The sequence below is a fragment of the Cavia porcellus genome, unplaced genomic scaffold (assembly GCF_034190915.1).
Source record: "Cavia porcellus strain 051 isolate PalLab524CR breed Dunkin Hartley unplaced genomic scaffold, mCavPor4.1 scaffold_17, whole genome shotgun sequence".
In the NCBI taxonomy this organism is placed as follows: Eukaryota; Metazoa; Chordata; class Mammalia; order Rodentia; family Caviidae; genus Cavia; species Cavia porcellus.
Window position 1 is genome coordinate 73059369 of NW_026947500.1, and position 26647 is coordinate 73086015.

General features: G+C 63.6%; 1 protein-coding gene and 1 long non-coding RNA gene across 11 annotated transcripts in view; one reads left to right on the plus strand and one right to left on the minus strand.

The window, feature by feature from the left end:
* Nfic (nuclear factor I C) overlaps positions 1 to 16989 on the minus strand; it is a 43623-nt gene extending 26634 nt beyond the window's left edge. For 2 of the 10 annotated variants that reach the window (XM_063228849.1, XM_063228848.1), the window contains exons 1-2: positions 11141 to 11185; positions 3762 to 4293 (exon numbers count right to left, since the gene is read on the minus strand). In XM_063228849.1, coding sequence (XP_063084919.1) covers positions 3762 to 4293; positions 11141 to 11170 — 562 coding nt within the window. In that variant the 5' untranslated portion in view covers positions 11171 to 11185. Of the gene's footprint in view, positions 1 to 3761; positions 4294 to 10854; positions 10998 to 11140; positions 11279 to 11629; positions 11655 to 15543; positions 15667 to 16386; positions 16520 to 16966 lie in introns of those variants that run through there. The other 8 variants (XM_063228844.1, XM_063228843.1, XM_063228846.1 and 5 more) reach the window with 7 other exon arrangements.
* Positions 16990 to 20572: 3583 nt separating this feature from the next.
* LOC134471070 (uncharacterized) lies at positions 20573 to 24523 on the plus strand. The gene is made up of 2 exons (XR_010040419.1): positions 20573 to 20973; positions 21329 to 24523. It is a non-coding gene; the product is annotated as an uncharacterized LOC134471070 (long non-coding RNA).
* The last annotated feature ends 2124 nt before the right edge of the window (positions 24524 to 26647 follow it).

Sequence of the window (26647 nt, forward strand, 5' to 3'; positions counted from 1 at the left end):
GGGCGGCTGGCACAGCCGAGGCGGGAACAGGAGGGGGAGGCGGGCCTGGGTGGCGGCGTCAGCACACGGGCACCATCTGGCCTGGCAGCTGCCGGGGCAGGCGGGCTTGGCAGCCCCTCCCCCACCACCCTGGCACGGCGCCCGCCCGCGCTCTGAGTCGGGTTTCTCCGGCTGCCAGAGGGGGCGGGGAGGCCTGCTGGGGTGCAGGCCCTGAGCCTGGCTTCCCAGGCTGCTTCCCAAAGCCGGGCAGGGCGGGCAGCGCTGGGCTCACCCTCTCCTGGCCCCACACCCTGCACTTCCTGTGGCTCTGAGCGTGGCTCTTCAGGCAGCCCCAGGCCCTTTGCACAGGCCGTGCCCCCATCCCAGCCTGGCACAGGCTCCCTCCTCACTCTCTCCCATGGCTCCCTGGGGTCCTTTAGGCCCCATCTGCAAAGTCACCTCTCCAAAGGCCGCGCCCCACCTGGAGTGGTCCCAGGCCCCCACAATAAAGTCACCTCTCCTTGGCCTGCCTGGTATGAGGTCTTTTCTTTCCTCAGTACTGGAAATTGAACCCAAGGCCTCCCCACTACGCTCCATCCTGGCCTTGGTTTTTTTATTTGGAGACAGAGTCTCGTTAGGTCTAAGTTGTGCAGGCTGGGTTTCCACTTGTGATCCTCCTGCCTCAGCCCCCCAGAGTGTCGGGGTGACGGCGCGTCTGGCTTCTCTCCCGGCTGCACTGTTGATGACAGCTACTATTCACCACCGTCCGGACCCTCAGCTCAGATCCCTGCCTTGGGGCTCTGTAAAGTGGGGTAACACAGCTCCCGCCTCCGCAGGCTGCTGTGCGAATGGAAAGCAACTGCTATGCCTCAAAAACACTGCCTGGCACAAACAGAGTTAGCACTTGGGGTTTTGATGTAGAAGTAGGAGCTTTCTGTATGGACAAGGGTTTCCAGGCCCGGGGAACCACGGAGCAGAGGAGCCCAGGACCCCGTGGGCCCTGTCACCTGAGCCCTACTGGCAGTTCCACAGCAACGGGCTGTTTGTTTTGTTTTTCAGAGCTGGAAAGGAACCCTGGGCTCAGCACGCAGGCCAGGGCTCCCCCCCGTCCCTCCCGCCCTCCGTCCCTCCCTTCCACAGCTTTCGGTTGTGGTTTGACTTTCTGTGAGAAGGGCTCTCACTCTGCAGCCCAGGCTGGCCTCCATGTGCCGGGACCCTCCTGCCTCAGCCTCCTGAGAGCTGGCATGACGGCGTGCGCCCCGCACCCGGCCTGCCTGCCTCCCCCTGCTGGGGACGGAGCCCCAGGTCTCCTCTCTGGCCCCTCCATGCTGAGACAGGGGTTCAGTCAATCATGAAGTCACCAGCGGGGCTCAGAACTTGCCACCCCCTGCCTCAGCCTCCCCGAGTCCCTGGGTGACAGCGCTGCAGGCCACTTCCCACCTTCCCATTTTACAGACCAGCAAACAAGGCTGAGAAGGTCACCGAGTGGGGTGGGGGGACCCAGGAGTCTGCTGCCCGGGAGCCTGGGCATGGGCGCTGGGGCCGCGGGGCGGGCTGGGAGCCCGGGAGCCGGCAGCGGCCTTGACCTTCCCTGCGGGAGGAGGCCGGGCTGCTGGAAGGTGTCGCGGTCCTGCGGGCGGGCGGCGCCGCGATTGTGCTGACTCGGCAGGAACCGCGCGCTTCTATCAGCCGCGCTGCGGGGGCGGGACGGGGAGGGGGCAGGCGCACACACCGGGGTCAAGGTCGAGCAAGGAAGGTCACGGCCGGGTGACCACGCGCAACACAGGAGCCCTGAGCGCGCTCCTGTCCCCCGGAGGCCATGGCACCAAGGGGGAAACTGAGGCACGGGAAACCAAGGGGGGGCACTGCCCGGGCACGGCGCGTGACCCTGGCTCTGTCCTGCTGAAGGGACGCCTCCGGGTGGCAGCCGGGATCCCACACTGCCACCGCATTCCCCAGAGGGACACTGAGGCCCGGGGGGAGGTGCCAGCACCATGGAGGGCTCTGCGACCAGCACTGCCAGGCACGCAGGGGGGCCGCTCGGCCACCACTGCCCCCACCGCGGGGCACCCATGTCCACGTCCGCACTGTGCCCTGCCGCAGGCCCAAGAAGGGTGTCCCTGCCCCGTGCCTGTCCGTGACCAGGACAGAGTGCCTGAAGCACAGGGCACACCTGCCGCCTGTCACACTGCTCAGACCCCCAGGCCGGGACCCGCCCTCAGCCCAGCAGCGGTCACCTGCTGGCCAGAGTGGACCCCACAAGCATCCGATAGGCCAGCATCCCACCTCCTGCCCTGCAGGGGGCTCCCCACCTCATTAGAGGTGCTCCTCAACATCAGCTCCTCCTCATCCCTCAGCTCCTCCACACCCCAAGGCTCCTTCTCATCCCCTCAGCTCCTCCTCATCCCCTCAGCTTCTCCTCATCCCCTCAGCTCCTGCTCATCCCCTCAGCTCCTGCTCATCCCCTCAGCTCCTCCTCATCCCTCAGCTCCTCCCGACCCCTCAGCTCCTCCTCATCCCCTCAGCTCCTCCTCAGCTCTCAGCTCCTCCTCATCCCCTCAGCTCCTCCTCATCCCCTCAGCTTCTCCTCATCCCCTCAGCTCCTCCTCATCCCCTCAGCTCCTCCTCATCCCCTCAGCTCCTGCTCATCCCCTCAGCTCCTGCGCATCCCCTCAGCTCCTCCTCATCCCCTCAGCTCCTCCTCATCCCCTCAGCTGCTCCCCACCCCTCAGCTCCTCCTCATCCCCTCAGCTCCTCCTCAGCTCTCAGCTCCTCCTCATCCCCTCAGCTCCTCCTCATCCCCTCAGCTTCTCCTCATCCCCTCAGCTCCTCCTCATCCCCTCAGCTCCTCCTCATCCCCTCAGCTCCTGCTCATCCCCTCAGCTCCTGCTCATCCCCTCAGCTCCTCCTCATCCCTCAGCTCCTCCCGACCCCTCAGCTCCTCCTCATCCCCTCAGCTCCTCCTCAGCTCTCAGCTCCTCCTCATCCCCTCAGCTCCTCCTCATCCCCTCAGCTTCTCCTCATCCCCTCAGCTCCTCCTCATCCCCTCAGCTCCTCCTCATCCCTCAGCTCCTCCTCATCCCCTCAGCTCCTCCTCATCCCCTCAGCTCCTGCTCATCCCCTCAGCTCCTCAGCTCCTCCCCACCCCTCAGCTCCTCCTCATCCCTCAGCTCCTCCTCATCCCCTCAGCTCCTCCCCACCCCTCAGCTCCTCCCTACCCCTCAGCTCCTCCTCATCCCTCAGCTCCTCCCCACCCCTCAGCTCCTCCCCACCCCTCAGCTCCTCCTCATCCCTCAGCTCCTCCTCATCCCCTCAGCTCCTCCCTACCCCTCAGCTCCTCCTCATCCCTCAGCTCCTCCCCACCCCTCAGCTCCTCCCCACCCCTCAGCTCCTCCCCACCCCTCAGCTCCTCCTCATCCCTCAGCTCCTCCTCATTCCCTCAGCTCCTCCTCACCCTCAGCTCCTCCTCATCCCCTCAGCTCCTCCGCACCCCTCAGCTCCTCCCTACCCCTCAGCTCCTCCCTACCCCTCAGCTCCTCCTCATCCCTCAGCTCCTCCTCATCCCCTCAGCTCCTCCTCATCCCCTCAGCTCCTGCTCATCCCCTCAGCTCCTCAGCTCCTCCCCACCCCTCAGCTCCTCCCCACCCCTCAGCTCCTCCTCATCCCTCAGCTCCTCCTCATCCCCTCAGCTCCTCCCCACCCCTCAGCTCCTCCTCATCCCTCAGCTCCTCCCACCCCTCAGCTCCTCCCCTCCCCTCCCCCAACCGCCTCCACCCACTCACCTCGCTCTCGCACGAAGTAGGCCAGGTACAGGTCCAGCTCCTTGACCGCCACCCCGATGTGGTGCGGCTGCACGCAGAGCACCGGGTGCCCGCACTGTGCCGCCTTCACCAGCCGCTCGCCGTCCGTGCTCTCGAGCGGGATGCCCTTGAACAGGATGACCATGACCAGGTCCAGCCGCCACACCTTGTCGGCCTGGCGCAGGCAGTCGATGCGCCGCATCTTGCCCTTCTGGTCGGGGTTGGACAGCACACAGCCCGGCGCCTTCTTGCCCGTGATGGCCAGAACGAAGTCCTCGCGGCACTCCGGCCGGATGTCCTTGCGCAGCTTGGCCAGCAGCCGCGATGCCCACTTCTGCTTCACCTCGGCCTTCTCGCCCAGCAGCTCGTCCTTCACGGCGCGCTCCTCGTCCTTGGACATGCGCTTCTCGTGCTTCTTGAAGTACTTGCGCTTGCGCGCCTGCAGGTTGAACCAGGTGTAGGCGAAGGCGCGCACGTGCGGCAGAAGCGCCTCGATGAAGGGGTGGAACTCATCCTGTGGGCGACAGACCACGGTCACTGCGCGTCCCAGAGAGCAGGCTGCACGCGCGGCCACCAGCGGCCAGAGCCGGCCAGGTGGCAGCGTCTGCCTGCGCTGGGCAGCTCTGTGGTTTTTCCAGGACCGGGGCTGACCCCAGGGCCTTTGCACGGAGCTCTGTCTCTAGTGATTTTGCTTTTTTTCATTTTCTATTATTCTGAAATACCAGGGACCAAACGCGGGCCTTCACAGCAAGCGCCACCCCAGCCCTTTCTATTCTTTTTTGGTTTTTTTTGAGACACGGTCTGTAAAACTTACTAAGTTGCCCAGGTTGCTCTCAAACTTGCAATCCTCCTGCCTCGGCCTCCCAGAGTGCTGGGATTGAGGTGCACCTCAGCATGCCTGAATTCGACTCTGCATTGTACTGCGAGCCACAGAATGGGGTGGCAGAGGCCACAGCCCAGCACAACTTCACTTACAGAGGCAGATGCACAGGTTCACCCTGCAGCGCAGTGTGCAAACCTCCCCAGATGCGTAGAGCAGGGCCGTGCAAACAGCGGGCCTCAGCGGGGCGTGGTGGCTCACACCTGTCATCCCAGCACTCGGGAGGCTGAGGCAGGAGGACCTTGTGAGTTCAAGCCCAGCCTGGGCCACTTGAACTTAGTAACTGAGCTGGGAATGGTGTTCAGCACAAAGACCAAGGCGCAGGTCCCCAGAACTAGGGGCAAGAGCATCCTGGGGCCCCTGGAGAGCAGTGTGGGAGCCCCTTCTTGATCACCCCATTTTCCAGCAAAGAACACTGAGTCCAAAGATCATTAAAGTCAGATTCTCAGCCACGGAGTGGAGAGATCTGAGGAGAAAAAACACAGAGGGGTGAAAAGACCTCCTCTCCATCCGTCACGTCACCGTGACAGTTACGACTTTGTGTGTGGGGTGCTGGGGATGAACCCAGCGCCCCCTAAATGCTAGGCAAGTGCTCCCCGCTGTGCCACACCTCTATGCCTTTCGGTATGTTATTTTGAGATGGGAGCTTGTTGCACTGCCCAGGCTGGGCTGGAACCTGCGATCCTCCTGCCTCAGCCTCCCAAGTGCTGGGATGACAGGTGTGGTCATCAATGCTCGGATTTTCTAGTGCTTTTGGCATCTTGTTATTTTGATTATTGGCTTTTGATTTTTCAGGAAACAGGAAAAGCCCCAAAATTCTGCAACCTCACGTAGAATGGAGAAACGGAGGCTTAGAAAGGGGCTGAGATCTGGTCAAGGTTCCCACAGGGTTCCGGGACCAGCATGAGGCCGAGACCTAGGACCGCAGGGCACGGGCAACACCTGTCATTCCACAGGACAGGAGGCTGAGGCAGGAGGGCTGCAAAGCTCCAGCCGAGCCCCCACCGCTCAGCAGCTCAGCGAGACCCTGCCTCAAAATAAAAGGCCTGGGATGGAGCTCGCTGGGTGCAAACCCAGGGGACGCCCCAGATCCCGGGCGGCGCACCAGCTCCAGCCCTGGGTGCTGGGGAAGGCCAGCAGAGGTCACCTCTTACCGAGGGTCTGAAAATAGCCTCCCGCCACTGAGACCAGCACGGGCGGGTGAGTCACCCAGACAGCTGAGGGGCACTGCACCCCGGCCCCCCGCGCCACCCTCTGCCGGGCACGGACCGAGCTCAGGGAGGTGCCACCTGGCCTCCCATCCCCACCTGGCCGCTTTCCCTGGCCTGGATGTGACTGTCCCGGCCACGCGGCTGCTGGCCGGGCAGAGATGGGAAGGCGGCCCAGACCACCTGGCCCGAGCTGCCCAGGGGGAGGGACAGCTGCGGTCGATAGCGGCCAGGGTCACTGCTCAGAGGGCCAGGTGGCCGGAGGCCAGGACCACAGTGACGCGGGCGGTGGCCGCCACCCAGCCCCAGGCTCGCTGGGGACATCGGTGGCGCTGGAGGGGCATCGGGGGGCGGGGCGACGGCCTCCCCCTCCCACGGCCACGCCCCCATTTAAGGCCACGCCCACACTTAAGCCCCGCCCCCTCTGTTCCTCCCCCTCCCCCAAGTCCTTCTCCCTCCCTGAGAAGGTGCCAGAGAGGCGGGCAGGGGTGGGAACCCACGTCACCAGTGACCCTGGCGGGTCGGTCATGGAGGCAGTGAGACAAACAGCCTGTAACTGGGCCACGGACCTGCCTCCTGCTCCTATATCTTCCCCTAGGAGGTCAGACTAGGTGACACATACAGCCTGTTCCTATTTTTTGTCCCACAAAACCTGCAACAGCCAGCGCCTCTTTCCCAATGTCCTCACAGGCTGAACTGGACAAAGGTGACATGCTGCCAAGAATGGTCCCGAACTCCTACACATCTCTCAATGCCCTTTCTCTAAAACCCCCTTTCTCCTCTCCCCCCGGTTCACCCTAAACCAATCCTGGACCACACAGAATAGGGATTGCTGAGTCCTGCTCTATTGTCCTCCAGAGCTGGTCCCTCTTTGTACCTCCCATGGCCCAGGGAAGCAAACCAGAACCTGCAACTACCCTTCCCAGTCCCCAAAGTAAGTGATTCAACAGTCCCTGGTAAGCATCTAACCCACTTCTGCTTATGTAAAACTCCTATGCATCCTTGGAAACCTAGTTTCCATGACCCCTTCTCCACACTAGAAAAAACTTGCCCAAGGTCACACAACTGGGGAGCAGCAGAGCACATATTCATACCTAGGTGCATCTAAAGCATCACTCCGTGAGGAAGGGGGTCCTTTGGTCCTTTAGCAAATATCCAGAGCCCCTGCTGTGTGCAGACTCCACCCAAGCGGCTGCAACCTGGGCCCTATCTCCAACCAGGTCCTACCTGGGGTAGGCATCAAATGCATCTGCCACTGCCTGATACCATGCGATGGCTGAGCAAGACGCTCTGAATGGACTACAGAGGCCAGGAGACCAGGAGGTGCCTTTCTTAGCGGGGACTGACTGCTCCAGGGAGGTCTCTGGTGGAAGGGGATACCCGGATTAAGTCCTGGAAGCTGACAATTCAGGTGAGGATTTTTCCAGGGACAGAATCTGTGCAAAGGTCCTGAGGCCACACAGTCTGGCACTGCATGAGCAGAGAGTGTGCAGGGTGGTGACAGGAGAAGGGTGTTTCCCACAGCGCTGGCACTGGCCTGGGCTTGGCGGAGGTCGCCCTAGGTTTCTGCTCCCCTGGGGCCCCTTCTTCTCTCGCTTGGGGTGCTCTATGTCCTGGCCAGACTCACAGCCTCGCATGGCACGGGTTTTATCTTTTACCCACTGCTACATCTCCGGCATCTGGACCTGTCAAGAGACAAGCCGGTGCCCCCTCAGCCCTGCACCCCAACTTACAGTTAGTTACCAGTGTCCCCCACCTCGGCTCTGATCAGACTCAGGAAGGCCCAGACAGGGCTGGGCAAGAAGCACCCCTTTTGTTTTGGGCACACTTGGTACTGAGCCCGGGCCTCCTAACGGAGCTTCTCTCAGCCCTTTGTCTATTTATTTATTTTGATTTTGAGAGAAAATCTCACTAAATCCCTAAGTGGCCTATGCTGGGTTCAAACTTGGGATCCTCCTGCCTCTGCCTCGCGAGTGCTGGGTAGAGGGGTGTACTGGGATCTTCTGGCTGCGAACACCCAGCCCAAAGCCAGGGACAGGATGAAGTTGGAAAACACCGGAAAGATGTTCCATGTAACTATTAGTCTATCAACAACTACCGTAACAGTAGCACTAATTAGGCACCTACAGTACGCCGGGTACGCCACCAATGCAGGGTACCTGAGAAAAGCATGACTCTGTCCCGATTTTATGTGGGGGTGAAACAGAACCAAAGGGAGCCCTAAGTCCTTCCTCCAGATCCACAGAATCACACGTTCACGAAGTGGACATTTACTGGGCACCTACTAAACGCCAGGCCCTGCTGGGCCTCGGAGCCACCCCACCTCCCCGTAAGTCCAGGCTGCCCAGCCTAGAGGGGAGCAGCTGAAAGACACCCCGGGGCTCAGGCTTGCGGCCCTCACTGGGCGCGGGGACCCACGAGGGTCGCTGGGGTCTGAGAGGTGGGGCTGCGTGTGCGCATGCGTGCACGTGTCTTGGTGGGCAGGGCGGACCCCAAGGTCGGGGCGGGGGTGGTTGGAGGCGGGGGGGGGGGGCAGCGGCCCAGCTGGGACATGGTGGCCTTTGCCATCTCCGTGGGGAGAGGGAGGGAGAGCGCGGAATATCGCTGAGTCTGCGGATCGGCAGCCTGGTGATTTACAGGGCGCCAGGAGGTGCAGGATGGGGGGGGGAGACGCAGAGGGAGGAGGGGGCCCCGGGGTCGGGAGCCCCCACCTGCCCTGCCCGGCCCCCAACTCCGGGCCGTGCCGCCCTTCACAGCCCGTCCCTCCTTGTCCAGCCCTGGGATGCTGGGTGCACCCCAAAACCCGACGCCGGGCCTGCACCCCGCTGCCTCAGCCTCCCCTAGGCCAGCTGCCAGAGGGGGCCACGGGAGGAGCCTCCTCCGCGCTCCACCCGATCTGGAGGAAGTCGGGGTGGAAAAGAAAAAACCCCACCACGGCCTGCCTCAGTTTCCCCGCCGGGCCCCTGGCGGTTGAAAGCTGCGGCTGCCGCGGGGAGCGAGGCCGGGGGGGGGGGGGGTGAGTGGCCCAGCTCGGGAGGAGCCGCCGAGGTGGCCCAGCCCAGGCCCAGCGCGGGCCGAACCCGGAATCAGTAACGTGGCGGGGGGGGGGGGGGGGCCGCGGGATCCAGGGCGGGGTGCGGGCCGCGCGGTTCCCCGAACGGGCTTGAGTCACCGCCGGACCTGGCCGGGGCTCCCAGAATCCTCCAGGGCGCCCGCCGCAGCGGCCCGGGTGGCACTGGGCGAGCTGGCACCAGGCACCGCCCCCGCCCCCCCGCAGGTCGGGCGGGCTCCCCGGAGGATCCGGGTCGGATCAGCTAAAAAAGGAGCTATTTTAGGGAGGCCCCGGGTTGTAAAACTAGCCGAGTGAGAGACAGAGAGGGAGACACGGCTGCAGAGACACCGACAGACAGACAGACAGACGGACGCACGGGGACCCTCCCAGAGCCCAGGGGACCAGGGAAGGGGGAGCAGGGAGGCCTCGGAGAGGCACAGAGACCGCTGGGCCAGAAGGGACCGCCGGGTGGGCCGCAGTGGGGGTGGGGTGCCCTTGGGGGTCCCCACAGCGTGGGGGGATCCTCCAGCCCCCTTTGGGACCCCACAGCAGGCTGGGCCTGCAGGTGACAAATGCAAGCTGCAGGGCACCCGAGGAGCCTCAGAGGCGTCCTCGGCACAAGAGGGCAGAGAGGACCCCTGGGGGTCAGTGGGGACCCCACCTGCACCGCGGCCTGCTGCGTGCCCTTTGTATTTGTCTTGTGTGTCATCATCTGGCTCTCTGTCCCTTGAGTTCTGCGAGGTGACACCTTTATGTTCCCACCCCAGGGGGTCCTGGGGGGACCCAGCGGCCAGGTTCTCTGGGGCTCAGGTCCCCCATGGCACCCCCAGCAGCGACATGGACGCAGTGCTGTCCCCCGCCCCGACCGGGGAATTCCGCACCACAGCCGGGCCAGCCTCCCCGAGTGCCCCCTCCAGTCAGAGGGGACCCAGCGCCTCCAAACCAGTCAGGCCACCTCGCCAGCAGAGGGACGGCAAAGCCCGGCCAAGGTCACACAGCAAGCCCAGCTCCAGCTCAGCTGTTTGGGGGAGCTTCGGGGAGACAGCTGTTGCAGGGGACCCCCTTTACCCAAAGCTGCTCAGAAAGAGAAACTGAGGCCTGGAGGTGTACCTGGACTTGTCCAAGGTCACTCAGGGAGCTCGGGGAGGACAGGCTGGGACCCACCGGGACCCACCCCCTTCTGCACCAATCCCGGGGTCCTCAGGATGGGGGTGCTGCAGGATGGGCATGGCGACCCCAGTCCGACACGGCCATGTCCCCCACACCCCGGCTGGACCTGCGGTTCATCCCTGCGCCCCGAGCTCTCCAGCGTGCAGGGCGCTGGCCCGTAACCCGGGGAGCCCTGGCGGGAACCCCCAGACTCCGCGCGGCGGGGGTGCAGCGCAGAGCGGCCCTCAGGGTCGGGGGTTCCGGCCCCCTCCCGCACCCCCTCACCAGCGGCCCGAGGCTCAGCCCCGGGCATCTGGGAGCCGCGCCAGGGTGACAGCGAGCCAGGGAGGGGGCAGGTGGCGCTGGCAGCGCCGCAGTGACCCGCCAGGCCGGGCGCCCCGCGCCTCCCGCCCCGAGCCGAAGCCGCGGCCGCAGCGGCTCAATAATTCACGATCGATGCGGCGAAAATACCGGACGGGGCTGGGGAGCTGGGGGAGCAGGGCCGCGGGGACCCCAGTGCCCCCCACAACCTCCCACCCCCCGCTCTGCGCCTCCAAGCCCGTGCGCCCCCTCCCCCTGCGCACACGTGGGCCGAGTGGGGGAGGCGCGGGCGGGGGGCCGGCCCGGAGGGGTCCCCTTCTCGGGACAGCCGGGGCAGGGGCTCGGTGGGGAGCCCCCGGACGGCTCCCCGGCGCGGAGCCTGTCTTTGCCTCTTTCGGGGCGACTCCCCCTCCCCGGTCTCCCCAAGTTGGGGAGAGGCCAAGATTGCAGCCAGGGCCCCCGTACCAGACGTGGGGAGCGGTCCCGAGCTCGGGCGGGTGCACCGGGCCGGAGCCTCTCCTCCTGGGGAGGGGGTCCCCGAATGCGCGCGTGACTTGGAGGGGAAGAGGGGTCCCCGGCCCGCGCCATCCTCCCGGACCCCCAGCCTGGAAGCAGCGGGAGGGACGCGCGCCTTTTTGGTCCCGCCTTGTCCGGCTTCCAAACTCGGGGTGCCCTCGGGGAGGGGCGCGGAGCCGGGGCTGGGGGCGCCCTTGGCGGGGAGGTTTCGGGGGGCGCCGGGCGGGGGGCGTACCTGGGTCAGACACAGCGGGGACGAATACATCCCGGGCGGGCGCGGCGGGAGGCGCAGGGCGGCCGGAGCGGGCGGGCGGAACTCACTGAGTCATCTGCCCCCCCCCCCCGCGCCTCCGGGCTCCCTCCTCCCCTCCCCCGCTCCCTCCTCCCCTCCCCCGCTCCCCCTCCTCCCCTCCCTCCTCCCCTCCCCCGCTCCCCCTCCTCCCCTCCCTCCTCCCCCTCCGCCTCCCTCGCTCCGGCGCGCGCCTCCAGAGCTCCCCGGTTCCAGTCGTCCCCCCTTCCTCTCCTGCACCCCCTTCCCCTCCCCTCCCCCACCGCTCTCCCCTCCCACTGTGCGGGATCCAACTTTCAAAGAAAAGAGAGAAAAAAAGAGCGCGAGGCAGGAAGGAAAGTCCCCCCCACCCGCACCCACCCCAAGTCTCGGGAACCCAGCACCCGACTAACGCTCCCGGCGCCCCGTGCCACCGTCTGCGCCCCCCAAACCCACCCAGCTCTGGTCAGCGTGGACCCCGGACGCCCCCCCCCGCAGCTGTCCCACCCGAGACACCGCCGGTGCGGGGGGGCCGGGCTGTGGCAGGACCCGGAGGGGCCGGGCTGCATTTTAGGCGCGCACCCCCCCCCCCTGCGCCCCGCGCTGGCCGGGAAGTTGCAGGACCGAGCCAAGGGGAGGGAGGGGGGAGGCCAGGCGGTGCCGTGCGCAGCGGCGGGAGCGCGCGCCTTTCCCCTTAAAGATGTAGAGCGGCTGGGTGCCGGGGGCGCGCGTGGAGCAGGGTGGGGTGCACGGCGCGGGGACGGGGCTCAGGGGACCCTTTCTCCGTGAGTCCCTGGAGCCACCCACGGCGTGCAGCTGTGCGGCCGCAGAGATTTGGGAACAGAGCGAGTCCCTCTGGCCAGAGAGGGCACCCCTCCTCTGCGGCGCCAAAGACGAGCTGGGGACGGGAGTGGGGGTGCCGGCGACCTTATCGGCCATCTCCCCAAGACCCTGTTCCAGGGGCCGGGCCAGTCCGCAGCTGGCCACGTAAATCCCAGCAAGGCCTCTCCACCTCCTGCCCCGCACTGCCACCAGCCCCAAACCGCGCACATCTCTGGGACAGGGCCCCCCAGCTATGGTGAGGGCCAGTGTGGCCTGCGGACCCCCCCCCCCCTTGAGGTGCGGGGAGTGAAGGGCAGGGCCCTCCCAGGCAGGCCACACAGGGCTCCTCCAGGAGGACTTCCTCCAGCCCCTGATTGCATTTACAAGGCCTGGTAAAACGGCCCAGGCTGCCTTGGGCCGGGCCGCCCTCCTGCCTCAGCCTCCCGGGAGCTGGTGTGACGCAGCGTGTGCCCGCCGAGCCGGCCTGGGGCTCCTGAAGCGGCTCGTTCTCCTGCTTGGTGACCTCCAGCAGCCCGCTCCTGTCTCCCCCAGGTGGCCCAGCTGTGCTCACAGCGAGGGGTCACCCGCATAAGAACACATCACTTGGCAGGACACCGCTGCTGACCAGGTCATTCTTAGAAAACCTGACCCCCTCTGGCTCCCCCCTCAGGCATCGGGGCACCATGGTGCCCTCCCACCCAGTCGTGGCTGCGGCCTGCGCTGGGGGGACATGGGCTTCATCCACAGCCTTGGTACCCTCTGCTTCCAGCCAGGGAAACTGAGGCCGGGAGGAAGCCTCGGGTCAGGGCTGCCGGCCCCCTCAGGAGGGTGCCGGGTTCTGGTCCCGCCTGTCCCCAGCTGCCCCCACCGGTGCCCTGCTCCATGGAAAGCAGGCTAGAGCCTCAGTAAAAAATGTTTTAGCCTGTTACACAGCAGGGGACAGGGAGGGGGGAGATTTAGATCCCTACAGGACCCACGCGGAGGCACCCCTGGGGATCCGAATGTCAGGGCCGCTATTTTACCAAAGCCACCCAGGAATACCTAGAGATGGGGCATGCTGGCCCAGGCCCGTGGCTCCAGCACTTGGGAGACTGAGGCAGGGGGCACCACCAAGTGCAAGGCCGGGTTGGGCTACAGCACCTGTTGTGGGTTTTTTGGGGTTTTTAGTCACAAAAAACCAAACCAAACAAAAAACAAATACACAGATATTTAAAAGGCTGGGGTTGACCTCAGCCTGTTCTCCTAGCCTGCATGGAACCCCAGAGACCCCCCAAGTGCCCCAATTTGCCACGCCTGAAGCCACCGCTTCCCAGCAATGCCAAGGGCACACCGTGGGTCTGCTGGCGACACTGAGGAGGGTACCCGCAGTTTGGCCTGTCTGGGCCTCTGTGAAATGTCCCTGGAGGCTGTGGGTGCACCAGTAAATACCTGGTGGCCCAGATACAGGTGCACAAGGCAGGGCGTGACCACCAGCTGACCACAGGAATGCCACCAACGGGTAAGCAGCCACCTTGTCCACCTGAAGAGGACCAGTTCATGATCCTGAAATACTATACAGCCTGGCACAGCCCTCAGTTCCCCACAGTCACCTCCGAGGGCCGAGGGAGGCTGGCATGGTGAAGCCATAGGTCAGAGATGCTTCCCATGTTGGTGATGTCCTGGGCATGGCAGGGTGCTGACCTCCCCTGCCACGTGGTCACCAAAATGCCCCCGGGGGAGAAGCTCACAAGCTTTTCCAAAGTATAGACATGTAGCCCTCGTAAGGCCCCGAGTGCACCCTTGTAAGACCAGTGTCCCAGCACAGCCACAAATGTTCCCAGCACTCTGGGAGGCTGAGGCAGGAGGATCACAATCTGAGCCCAGCCTCGGGGACTTAGCAAGACCTGGTCACAAAATAAAAAAATTTAAAAGGGTCAGGGATGGAGTTCAGTGGAGGCTCGATTTGGGGGTGTGGTTCCCTGACAGAAATGCTCGAGCAGCCTTCATAAGCACACGCAGGCATCCCTGGGGACCTACACACGTCCTCCACAAGGCGCACAGCCAGTCCCTCGGGGGACTGGACAGGGACGCTCAGGAAGCCACGCGCACCATGGGGTTCCACCCAGGACTGGGCGACAGGCAGAGAGGGTCCCTGTCACCCTGCAGCCTGCCATACCCTCACCCCATCTGGGGCTCCGTGGTGCAATCAGAAAGCAAATGTTAAAAATGTGGGAGCATCACAGACGGGCACCAGAGGACAGGCCAGTCCTGGGTACCGGAGGTAAAGGTGGGGTGTGTCGCTGGGCTGGAACAGACAGACACCCACACAGTGACTCTAACTCACTTGGCCTCAAATATCATCAGAGACCCCAAGGTACACACGCCACCTCATCCAGCACCTTCCCAACTCCCCCAACCGCTCCCACAGGTGCCCGCCCACCCCCCACACGCTCCTACGCACACACCTGCACCCACAGCTGGACGCCCCGCGCATTCACACGCACACACACTTTCTCGGCCCCCTACCGGGGCTCGAGCACACACAGCCCAACACAACCCCACATCCCCGCGCCTCGCCCTCAGTACCCTGAGACCTCAGGCCAGAGCCCGGTGAGGGGACACCATGGCGGGACAGGGGCGCAGATTAAGGGAAACACCGGGTTGTCCTCCCCACGAACGTGGGCCCCTGTGCCCGAGCGCGTGTGAGTGGCACCGCGAGGGCGACTCCCGGGCTCTGCGGTCCCCCCCAGGGGAGTGTCGTGGGACCCGAGACGTCTGTCGCAGCCGAGGTGCGCGTGGGACTCCGGAGCCCGCGCAGGTGCGGCGGTCACATGTCTGGGTGCTCTTGCGGCACCAGTTTTTGTCCCCTTTCCAAACAGCAACCCCCCAAGCGGCCGGGAATTTAACGCCGCGCCTCGGGCCTGGCCGCGCAGCTTTTATATTTAGAAAATTACATAAAAAAACGGGCAGCAGTGGGGGCGGGGCGCGGCGGGGATTCCCCCAGAGGCGACAAAACAGCTCGAGCGCCCGCCCCGTCTGGGCCACCCGGGCCGGGCTGGGAGCGCGCCGGTGCCACGCGGGTCCCCGGGCCAAGGGGGATCTCCGGGGTCTCCTCGGTCACCCCTTCGGCCCAGCCCAGGCCAGCGCTCAGCCTCCAGGCCGCCCCCTGCCCTCGGGGAGCTCCGGGGGCCGCAGAGGGAGGGGGAACCCCGCGCCCCGCCCAGCCCGGCAGGTCGCCGCGCACGCGCAGCCCCGGGTGACCGCGTCCCGGCGCCACCTCGCGCCCAGCCGGGACCCGCTGACGGGAGACAGCCAGGCTGGGTGGAGGAAAAGGCCTGGGGGTGCGGTGGGGGACGGGGACAGCGCTGTGCAGAGGCCGAGGCGCCCCCCGCCGGCCCCGGTCACGGGAGGAGGACTGGGGGGCGCGGGGAGGTGGGGTCACCGCAGGCCGGTCCCCAGGGACGCTCGGCCCGGAGTCGCACGCACACGGGGACAGCTCGCCGGACCCCCGGCCGCGGCCACACGACACAGTGTCACCCCCGAAACACGCAAACCTGTCACCCACTCACGCGGGGGCACCCCACGCTCTCCCGGGGACGCACGGCGCGGACGCAGCTCTCCCGCGGGACGCGCGGCTCCGGCCCGGGCGCAGCCACGCACACGGCTCAGCCCACACGCGCGACACTCGACACACGTGGGTGCGCGACCCCGGCCGCGCGCTCCGGATGCGCCGGGGACCCCCGGGGAGCCCGCCAGCCCGTCCCGGGCCGGAGCCGCGCGGGGCCGGGCGGGGGTCGCGGGGTCCCGGGGCGGGGGCGGGGCCGGCTGCGCCCCCTCCCGGCCCCGAGTTCACGGCGCCCGGCCGCGCGCCCGCCTCGCCGAGCGGCCATTTTCCGCTAGCTGCGCGCCGCGCTCCCCGCCGGCGCCCGCCGAGCCCAGCGCCCCCCGCCGCCGGCCGCGCGCCCCGCCCCGGCCCGGGGGTCCCCATCCGGCTGCCGCCTCGGGGAGGGAGTCGCGCCCCCCGGAGGCGCGCCCCCCGGCCCGGCGTGTGGCGTGGCGGGGGCGGGGGACCGGCCGGAGGAAATGGGGGGACCTTCTGGGGAGCCCCGCCCTCCCCGCCAACTCCGCCGCACCCGCCGGGGGGGCCCCCCACTCGGGGTCTCCGCTGCGCCCCGCGCGCCAGCTCCGCCCCTAGCCCGGGAGGGAGGAGGAAAAGGGGGTGATCGGCGAGGGGAAAGGGGGGGTCCCGGGAGCCCGGCGGGATGGGGGTCCCCGCCTCGAGCCCCTCCCCCGGGTGACCCCCGCCTCCCGCCTCCCCCCCTCACTCCCGGACCTGGCAACTTTCGCTCGGGGCCCACGCGCCACCCCCACGGAGTCCCCGGGCGAAATCGAAAGTGGGGGGGGCCACGTACCATGGCGCTGCGGCGGGCGGGCGGGCGGGCGAGGCGGCCAGGCCGGAGGACGCGCTCGGTGCGCGGGGGGGCGGAGGCGCCGTGCCCGCCCCCCAGGACCCTCCCCTCGGCCCGCCTCCCCCGGGGCCGCGCTCGGGCCGCCGCGCGCCCCGGCCGGCGCTCAGCCTGCGCCCGGCCCGCTCCGGCCGGCTCCGCTGCGCACCGAGCGGGCCACCTTCGCGCGGCGCGCGCGCGCACACGGGGCAGGACGCACGCGGGCGACTCGGGGACACCCGCCGGGACCCGGCGGGCACGCACAGGCACCGGGGAGCCCGCGGGGGGCACCCGGACCCGCGGGGACTGCAGACTCGGCCTCCCGCAGGATGCCACCCAGGCGGACGCGCGGTGACAGCCTGCGGGCGGCGCCGGGACTGGCCCGGAGTGACCCCGCGGAGACCTCCGACCCGGACTTGACCTCCGCGCGACCCCGGGCCCCTCCCCCACCCGGCCCCTCCCCCACCCCCGGAGGAGGCAGGTGTCTGGGCGAGGACAGACGAGGGGACACACGGGGACACGGACTGGGACACCGACGGCCACAGACCTGGGGCGGGGGTCCCCGGGGGGTCCCCAAAGGGCTCCAGGCTGCAGCGCAGGGCGCCGAGGCAGACCAGGCCGCCTCCCCCTGCGCGATCAGCAGAAACGGCAGGTCTCCGCCTCCCCGCGGGGAGGGGCGGGCGGGGGGAGCCAGCGCCCCGACCCCGCCGCAGGCTGTCACGCGTGGGCCGGGCCGTCACGGGACGACCTGCCGCAGCCCCCCAGCGGCCTTCCGCAGTGCGCCCCGCGGAGCAGGCGCCGCCCCCTTCCCTGCTGCGAGCCTGCTGGCGCTCTGGGGTAGGGGTGCTGGGGTGCTGCTGCACCGAGGCCCCCTGGCGCCCCTCTTTCTGCTGCTGCGACCCTGGTCCCCGGCACCAGGGATTTCGGAGAGACCCCTCGGGGAGCTGACTCTGGGCTCTCCCCGGGAGAAGCCCAAGTCTGGGGTGCAACAAGAGCACCCTTCGCGGAGCCAGGCCTGGTGGGGGGACCCAGGCAGGCCTGAGTCTGGGGACTCGGGGGAGTTGATTATGTGATGGATGTGGGGCGCTGGGCAGTCCAGCGCATGTGATGACCACCGGCCTGGCGTAGTAGTTGCTCAATAAAAGCCGGCCGCATGCTACGTCGGTCAGCCGTGCAGACCGCGTCTGCTGCTTGGACACCAGCCTTCTGGGGACTGAGATTGTCTCTGTGCGGTGCGTGCTGCTGCCCACTTGGTTTGGGTTTTGGGCTTTTTGGGCTTTTTTGAGACACGGTCTCCCTATGCAGTCCAGGCTGGCCTTGAGCTCACTTTGTGGCCCAGCCTTGCAGCGATCCTCCTGCCTCAGCCTAAAAGCCGAGTTTTGCAGTCATGTGTTACCACACCCCTCCTCCCCTTTTTGGTTTTTGTTTTTAAGAAATAAACTCAGTGAGGCTCAGAGAGGGGAATTCATCTCTCTGAGGTCAACAAGCAAGCCAGAGGGGAGCCCAGGGACTCTAGGTTCCTGGGCACAGAGGGGTGCTGGAGGCCTCTCCTGAGGCGAGGGGGCCCGGCCCCCACTCTGCACAGCTCGGCCGCTGAGCCACTTCTGCAAATCCCCAACTCCAACCCCTGCGTGCCCCACCCGGAGAAGGGAAGGGGGGCAGGCATGCTGGGTGGCAGCCCGCTGAGGACTGGGGTTCAGGGTGCAGTGTTGGGGTGCACAGGAAGCTGAGCTGAGACTCACAACCTTCCCTGTAAAGTCACTGCAGGCTGCCCAGCAGGCCCCTCAACACTGGGCAGGAGTCCACCCCTGCGCCCCCATTGCAAGGAAGATACCACAGGCCAGGGCCAGCTGGCTGGGAGGAGCCGGGGTGGCACCAACTCCAGGCACCTCTTGGGACCTGCGCAGGGTTCGGGTCCCCCAGGTCCTGTCCCGCTGCCTTCTCACCGCTGGGCCCTCACGCTGAGCACTGCAGGCTGGCCTTGATCTCTCGGAGATGCTCCTGCCTCTGCCTCCCCAGTTCTGGGAACACAGGCCTGTGACTCCCTGCCCTGCACTTTTTAATTTAATTTAATTTCTTATTATTTATTTATGTATTTATTTTTTGAGACAGGGTCTTGCTATGTGGTCAAATGGCTCAGGCTGGGTTAAATTTTCCACCCTCCTGCCTCAGCCTCCCGTAGCACTAGGATTAACGGCCCAGGAGAAGCGGTTGTCTCTGAGGCTGGGGGGTGAGGGTTCACACCCAGAGCTACCTGGCCGCCTGCTCAGGTTCCAGACAACCGCAAGTCATCTGGAGGTCCAGAAAGGCCCACAGCGGCTGCAGGCCTCATTAACAGGCCCATTTTATAGATGAGGAAATTGAGGTCACAGATGGCCCCAGGCCCTGGGAACAGCTGTGTGTGGGCAGCCTTTCCGGCCATTATCCCAGCTCGTGGCAGCAGGCCCAGCTCTGGCGGGCTGGGGCGGGGAGGCCTTATTAGCTTGCTTGATAGATGGAGCCTCAGGGGGAGAATATGTTAGCCCAGGGTCACCCAGGGGGTTAGCTGGTGTGGCCAGACGTGCCAGGGTCATGGCCCCAGGGCCGGCTCCTGAGCTGTCCCTGAAGCCCAGTGCAGAAGTAGGAGACTGCAGAAACGGGCAGGTCAGATGTCCAGCGGGCCACCCTGGCTCTGACCCCAGGGCCTTTGCACATCCCTGATGCTCATTCCTTACTGACCCGCACACACACCCCTCCCTGACATTTGGAGTGTGGAACCCTGGGACTTTACACTGAGCTCCATGCCAGCCCTTTTTAATTCATTAATTAAATTATTAATTTATTTTGGATTTTTTAAATAAGAGTTCATTGTGTAGCTCAGGCTGATGTCGAACTCACAGCGATCCTCCTGCCTCAGCCTCCCAAGTGCCTTTTTATTTTGAGACAGGGTCTCACTAAATGCCTTAGGTACCAAGTCTGTCTGGCTTTGAACTTGGGATCCTCCTGCTCAGCCTCCCGAGTGCTGGCATCATAGGAGTGCACCACATGCCCAGCTCAGCATTTTTCTTATCGGTGTCAGCGCTCCAGGAAGGCACTGCCACCCCCACTTGATAGGAGATTGGGGCTCAGAAGGAAGGACTTTGCACAAATCCCAGTCTGTAGGTGACATTTTACATCTCCCCTGCCCACAGCCTTCCATGGCTCCCCATTGCTCTCAGAATGACAAAGTCATCCCTGCACGGCCTGCTTGTCCGCTCCTCTCCTCCCCTCTTCCCTCTCTGCCCGTTCTTCCTCTGCTCCAGCCACATGGGCTGCTTCTCGCTATTCCTACATTAGGCCAGGTTCCAAGCTGCCCCAGGGCCTTTGCACAGCCCGGCCCTCTGCATTCCTCAGTCTTTCACTGAGCTTTTTAAAAAATATTTGCCTCATTCAACTTAACATCCTGGATCTAGCATGCAGGAGGAGCTTAGTAAATGTTTAGTGAGCGAGGTAATGAACTTTTTAGCTGTAACTCTGGCTGGGACATACTAATGATTTCCTGAGGGCATACATGGGAGCAGTGAGTTCCGCCAAGCCAACCCTTAGGCCTGGGCTTCGGGAAGAGCTGCAGAACCCCGGCTGTGACATCCAGAGCCATCAGCTCTGAGACCAGAGGGACCGACTTGCCTTGCCATTGGAACCAGTGGGCTTTGCCTGTTAGTGTCACTCACTGGGACATTCTCATTGACCGGGACACATCCCGTGCTCTTTCGATAGGCCAGGCAAGAGGGTGCTGTCTCCGATTGGCCCTTTCTTCTAGACTGAAAAGACCATCTCTGATTGGCCCTTCCATCCACAAGATGCAGTCTTGACTGGTCCTCCTTCCAGGCTCCAAGGTAGAATCTCTGATAGGCTCCTTCCTTCCACACTACGAGGCAGTGTCTCTGATTGGCCCTTCCTTTGTACACTATGAGATTGTCTCTGATTGGCCCTTCCTTCCTACTCTACGAGACAGTGTCTCTGATTGGTCCTTCCTTCTCACACACTACAAGACGGTGTCTCTGATTAGTCCTTCCTTCCCATACTACGAGGCAGGGTCTCTGATTGGTGATTCCTTCCCACACACTACAAGACACTGTCTCTGATTGGCCCTTCCTTCCTACACTATGAGATTGTCTTTGATTGGCCCTTTCTTCCCACTCTACCAGACAGTGTCTCTGATAGGCTCCTTCCTTCCCACGCTACGAGGCAGTGTCTCTGATTGGCCCTTCCTTCCGCCCCCTGTCCTGGGACTCCATCCTCTATCCTGGTGCCCGGTTCCCAGCTGCTTTGCTGAGTTTCCCAGCAGTGCCCGCGGGGCTCAGGCGGCGGCCACTGCCCAGGCATGCTGCCTGGCCGTTTTGCAACCGTGGCTCGCCCTGGCCCTTCTGCCAAGTTCCAGGAGCCCTGGCACAGCAGCGGTGCGGCCTGCCCACCTCTGCCCAGGTGTGCTCAGCACCTGCCCTGCTGGCTCCGCCTCCCTGCGCTGTGTGACCGGGCAGGCCCCGCTCTGAGCTTCAATCCTCTCTTGTGATAAACCGGAACTTCGAATGTTAAGTACGTTAGGGATGTTTTTCTCCCCCACGGGACACGAGGTTCTGTCTAGGGACGTATTTGGCTGTCACTGCTGGAGGGTGGGGTCTGCTGCCGGTGCCTGGTGTGAGGACTGTGGATGCGCTTTGCATTCTACAGTGTGCACAATTGTTGTTATTCATTCAAAAAACTTGTTTACTCACTCAACAAACATTTTCCCACCTGCTACTGCAGGCCGAGACCTTACAGACAGCCCTCATGGGTCCTAATGACAGCTTTGGGACAAGGTGACCATAACAATCTGATTGTGCAACTGCTGCATGCCAGCCACAGGTGTGTCAGTCTAATCCCACAAGTCCTGATGGGGCCCATTTTACAGATGTGCAGACTGAGGTTCAAAGTCACACAGGCAGCCCGCGGCCACCCGGTCCCCCTCCTGGAAAGAGAGACCAAGACCAGACAGACAACTGGGAGCGCTGCCAAGCCTTGGCTCTGCGGAGGAGGAAAGGAATCCAGTTTCACTCCCTCCTGGACATTTCCTGTCGTGACCAGCGATTTCTGTTTTCATTCTATATTTTTGGTTTTTTGAGTCTGGCTACAGAGCCCCGGCTGGCCACCAGCTTGCAGCGATCCTCCCGCCTCAGCTTCCCGAGCACTGGGATGACCGCCGTGTGCCACCACGCCCAGCTGTGTCAGGGGAACTGAGGCCGGCAGGGGGCCGCCGCTGACCCCTTAGACGCCCTGCACATGCAGAAAGCCCCGAGCCGGGTCCTGGCCTCACTGCACTGAGCGCTCGCTGGGCGAAGCTCTGGCCCCGGACCCAGCTCGGCCCCTCCTGTGCCCGGTGGGCCTGGCACGGGCGCCCTGGGCGGGAGCCCAGGTGCCACCCGGAGCCGGGAGCTGCCCGTGCACGCCACGCCCTGCGCCTGCCCCGCCGGCCTCCTCCAAACCGCCGCAAGCATCTCCCCCGCGCGTGTCCCTGCTGCGGAGAAACTGAGGCACAGGCCTCTGGGGGGGCACGGGACCGTCGGGGTGGGCAGGGCTGCCTGCGGGGTCCCCGTTAGAATATCCTGCAGGCCGAGCAGCTCCTGGGGTGCCGTGCGGTCCCAAATGGATTGCTTCTCTTCTGGGCCTCAGTTTCCCCATTTATAAAGTGGACTCCCCCCCCCCGCAGTGCCGGAGATTAACTCGGGGTCCCCACCCTGAGCCCCAGCCCAGCCCTTTGCAGTGTTTAGTTTGTTAGTTTTGTCTTTTTGAGCAGCGGCTCAGGCCGGCCTTGAGCTTGCTGTGCAGGGCAGGCTGGCGGGAGTCAGCGACCCTCCTGCCTCGGCCTCCCCAGGGCTGAGCGCACAGGCCTGCGCCCCGCTGCAAGTTTTGTTCCTGAGACACTAAGTGGCCAAGACCGACCGGCCCGGCAGCGGAGACCAGAGAGGGCTGCCCGGAGCGGGGGGCGCACAGCCGGGCGGTGGGTAACGGCAGGAAGTCGGTTACACGCGGTCGTTGGCACTGTGACTTCCGGCAGCGCTGTGGCCTCTGCGAGGCGGGGAGTGGCCTGCACCCCGAGCCCACCAGCCATCCCGGGGCACAGAGGGAGCCCGGGGTCGGGGACACGGGCGGGCACCCCGGCAGCAAGACAGGTGCCCAGTGTGATGCCATCGCGCGGCTCAAAGGGGGGCATCGTCTGGGGTGCCCCCTCCCCATTTTTAAACTAGATGCACAGTAGCCGGGCGTGGTGGCTCATGACTGTCATCCCAGCACTCGGGAGGCCGAGGCAGGAGGGTCGCTGCGAGTTCAAGAACAGCCTCGACTGCACAGCGAGACCCGGCCTCAAAAAGTCCAAAAAAATAATAATATAAAATATAAATAAATGGGGGTGTGGGTGCCTGAGGAGCGAACCCATGGCTTCGCACTGGGCTCCATCCCCAGCCTTTTAAATTTTTTTATTTTGAGACAGGGCCTCATTAAGCTGCCCAGGCTGAGCTCAAGTGGAGATCCTCCTGCCTCAGTCTCAGGGAGCGGTGGACTCACCGGTTGCATCCCCAACCAGGCTCCCCTATCCGGGACCCCAGCACAGAGGGCAGGTTGCTGGCGTCCCCCACGCAGGTGTCCAGAGAAGGGACAGCGGGGCTGTGTGTGTACTGAGTGACCGCCCAGGCGCTGTGTGTGGTGGACCTTTTTTTTTTTTTTCACAGCTTTTGGGCAGAATGAGCCGGTTTTATGGTTCCCATTTCTCAGAGGGGTAGATTGAGGCAGAGTCACCTTGACAAAAAGTCACAGGGCTGAGAGTAGAACATGGCGCCCCCTGGTGGCAGAGGCTGCTGTGGGAGTCGCTGATCAGCTGCTTCCAGCTGCCAGTGTCTCTGAGCCCTGGACCTGGGGACACACGCGGGGCACCTGGGCACCTCGGTTCTTCTCCCACATGCCCTTCACGTCCCCTAGGGTCACTGGGTTTTATCACCCAGGCTGGGGACGGCATGTGAGCACCTGGGAGGTTGGCGCCGTGGCTGCACCGCTGCCAGCTGCTTCTGCCCACCGGCATCGCTCAGCTCCAGGACCAAGGAGAGGCATCATTTCCCTCTGTGCTTTCCTCTTTTATTTGGGGATACCTAGAATTTTTTTTTTTATCGGTACCGGGGATCGAACTCACGAGGCTGCTTGCAAGGCAGGTGCTTATGCCACTGAGCTAAATCCCAAGTCCCCTTTTTTTTGGAGGGGTACCTAGAATTTATGAGGGACACAATCCTTCAAGCCATAACCCTGATTATGAATATGGGTGTTTATTTTTCATTTCTGTATAATATTCCACTGAACAACCTCATTGTATAGTCCAGGCTGCCCTGGAATTCAATCCCCTTCTGCCTTTCACTTTCCTCCCTGCAGTCCACAGGGCCCTGCCATCCCCTCCCAGCACCCTCTCCTCTCTCTGCCCCTTTCACTGCTGGAGTCCTGTGGTGCCCCAGGGCCTTTGCATGGCTGTGCTCTTTGCCAGAAACTGTTCCCTGCTATCCTCAAGGCCAGTTTCTTCTCATCATTCCGATGCCTTCTGCCATTTCCTGCCATTCTGGGTTTGGATTCGCACCTTCATCGTGGTCGGAAGTGACCACATTGCTTTGCATAACTGTACCACTGTCCTGGCCACTGTGTTCCCAGGCTCTGGAACAGGGCTCAGCACCTAGGAGGAACTGGATAAATATCTATACCCAGGGCCAGGGGTCCGATCTGGCTCACACCTGCCTTTATAAATAAAGCTTTATTGGCACACAGTCATGCTCACTCACAGCATGTTGTCTAGGGTGACTTCTGCAATGGACTCGATGGACATGGTCCCTCCAAGCCCAAAACATCCATCATCTCCTCTTTATAGAAAAAGTTTGCTGAATTTTGCTGTAGATAAAGGGAGAGAAAAAACAAAGCAATGCTCCTGGGGAGGGAAGGGTTAAATACAGCTTGGCACTGAGTCACGCTGGAGTACTACTCTGCCAGGAAGAAGGGGGCCTTGGGTCATTTGTAGAAAAAACGGATGCGCCTGGAGACCATAATGGCCAGTAAAATAAATCTGACACAGAGGGCTAAATGTCTCGTGATTTGGGCTGGGGATTCAGCGCAGCAGCTCAAGCACTCTGCCTGGTAAGGATGAGGTTGTGAGTTCAGTGCCGGTATCCATACAAGAAAGAAATAAAAATATCTCATGGTCTCTCTCACACAAGACAGGCAAAATATAAATAATCTGAAGGACAAAATCAAAGACAGGTGACAGGAAATGCGGAGGTACTTTATGGAGAAGGGACGGGGGTCCAGGGACGGGGGAGACAGGAGAGAGGGGAGGAGACGGGAAGGGGGTAAAGTTTTGATGTGTACGTACCAATTCCCCACAGTGAATTTATTATTACTTATCACAAACATGGACTGACAAAAATGCTTAACAGCTTCACTCCAGCCAGCTGTGGTGGTGGATACCTGCCACCCCAGCACTCGGGAGGCCGGTGCAGGAGGATCTCCATGAGTTCCAGGACAGCCTGGGCCACAGAATGAGGTGAGGCGGTAGAATATTATACAGCAATGAAAAATAACCCCACATTCATAATCAGGGCTATGGCTTGAAGAACTGTGTGTGTCCCGCATCAATTCATATGGTGAGGGCCTAGTCCCCTCAGCGTGGACAGAAATAGTTAAGTTAAAATGACAGCTCCCGGGGAGGGCCCCGGCCCAGTAGGAGTAGTTTCCTGGTTCAAAAGGGGACTCTGGGGTGCACACAAAGGCAGGATATGGGAACACAGAGACAACATCTGTCACCAAGCAGCAGGGCCTGCCCACTGTTTAGTTTGGGCTTTCACCCTCTGGGACAATGAGGAAATAAAAGCCAGGTGTGGTGGCACACGTCTGTCATCCCAGCACTCAGGAGGCTGAGGCAGGAGGATCATTGTGAGTTCGAGACCAGCCTGGGCTACACAGTGAGCTAAGGCCAGCCTGAGCTGCATAGGAGACCCTGCCTAAAAAAAGACCAAAAAAAAAAAAGACCAAATAAAATAAGCAAAAAAGTTCGACAGCTCACTAAGTGAAGCTGACCCCGGCGGAAGGGGTGGGCCTCCCCAAATCAGTTGAAGGCGCTCAAGGTAAAAGCTGAGGGTCCCAGAGTTCCGCCTTGAGACTGGAGCATACAAACTCTTGCTTCTATTTCCCACTTTCCTCCGCAGGCCCCCACCCCCGTCTCTCTCTCTGTCTTGTCACACGCACGTGTGCACACCTCACTAGTCTGGGAACGCTGATAACAGATGGTCACTTATTTTTATAAATAAAGTTTTATTGGCACACAGCCACGCCCTCTCATTTCACCCCGGGCCGCCCGGCTGCTAGGACGAGGTGCAGTGGTTGCTATGGAAACCGCGGGCACCTGCCCATCCAGCTCCCTGTCACTTTACAAGTTTTCCGACACCCTTCCAGCCGGCCGGGCGCACACGCACAGCCAAGTCAGCAGTCAAAGGCTGGCTCGGGAGGCCGAGGCAGGAGGACCCCAGGAGCCGGAGGCCAGCTGGGGCTCCGCGGGGTGCGAGGCCGCGCAGACCCACGCGGGGGGCCCTGTGGCTGACAAAAGCACGCACGGACGCAGGACAGCGCGGCAGGAAATGCACAGGAAAACCGAACGGGCAGACGGACAGACGGAGCAGACAGCCGGCTCCGGCAGGTGGAGGTGGAGGCCGTGGCGGGAACGTGCTGCCCCCTGGCGGCGCCTAGCGGCAGCTCAGCCCAGCCGGCGCCCGCAGGACCCCCAGGCCCTCAGCAGCCCCCCGCCGCCCGCAGGACCCCCAGGCCCTCAGCAGCCCCCCGCCGCCCGCAGGACCCCCAGGCCCTCAGCAGCCCCCCGCCGCCCGCAGGACCCCCAGGCCCTCAGCAGCCCCCCGCCGCCCGCCCCGGTTCTGTGTGCAGCCAGGACCTCGCTGGGTGGCCGCGCTGGGCTCGAGCTGGCGACTGTCCTGCCTCAGCCTCGAGTGCGGCCGGGACGGGGCAGCTCAGTCCGAAGCTGCGGCCTGAACCATCGCCAGGCGCTGCGGCTTCAGTGTGAATCGCTTTTCCTTTGCATGAGGGTTCACAGCACTTCTTAGCTTTTTAAAAGCCACTTTCATCCCTCGGGTCCCCTCTGTGACAGGCTGTGATGACTCTGCACACTGTTTTCAGTTGCTCTTTGCTTATTAATTTGTGA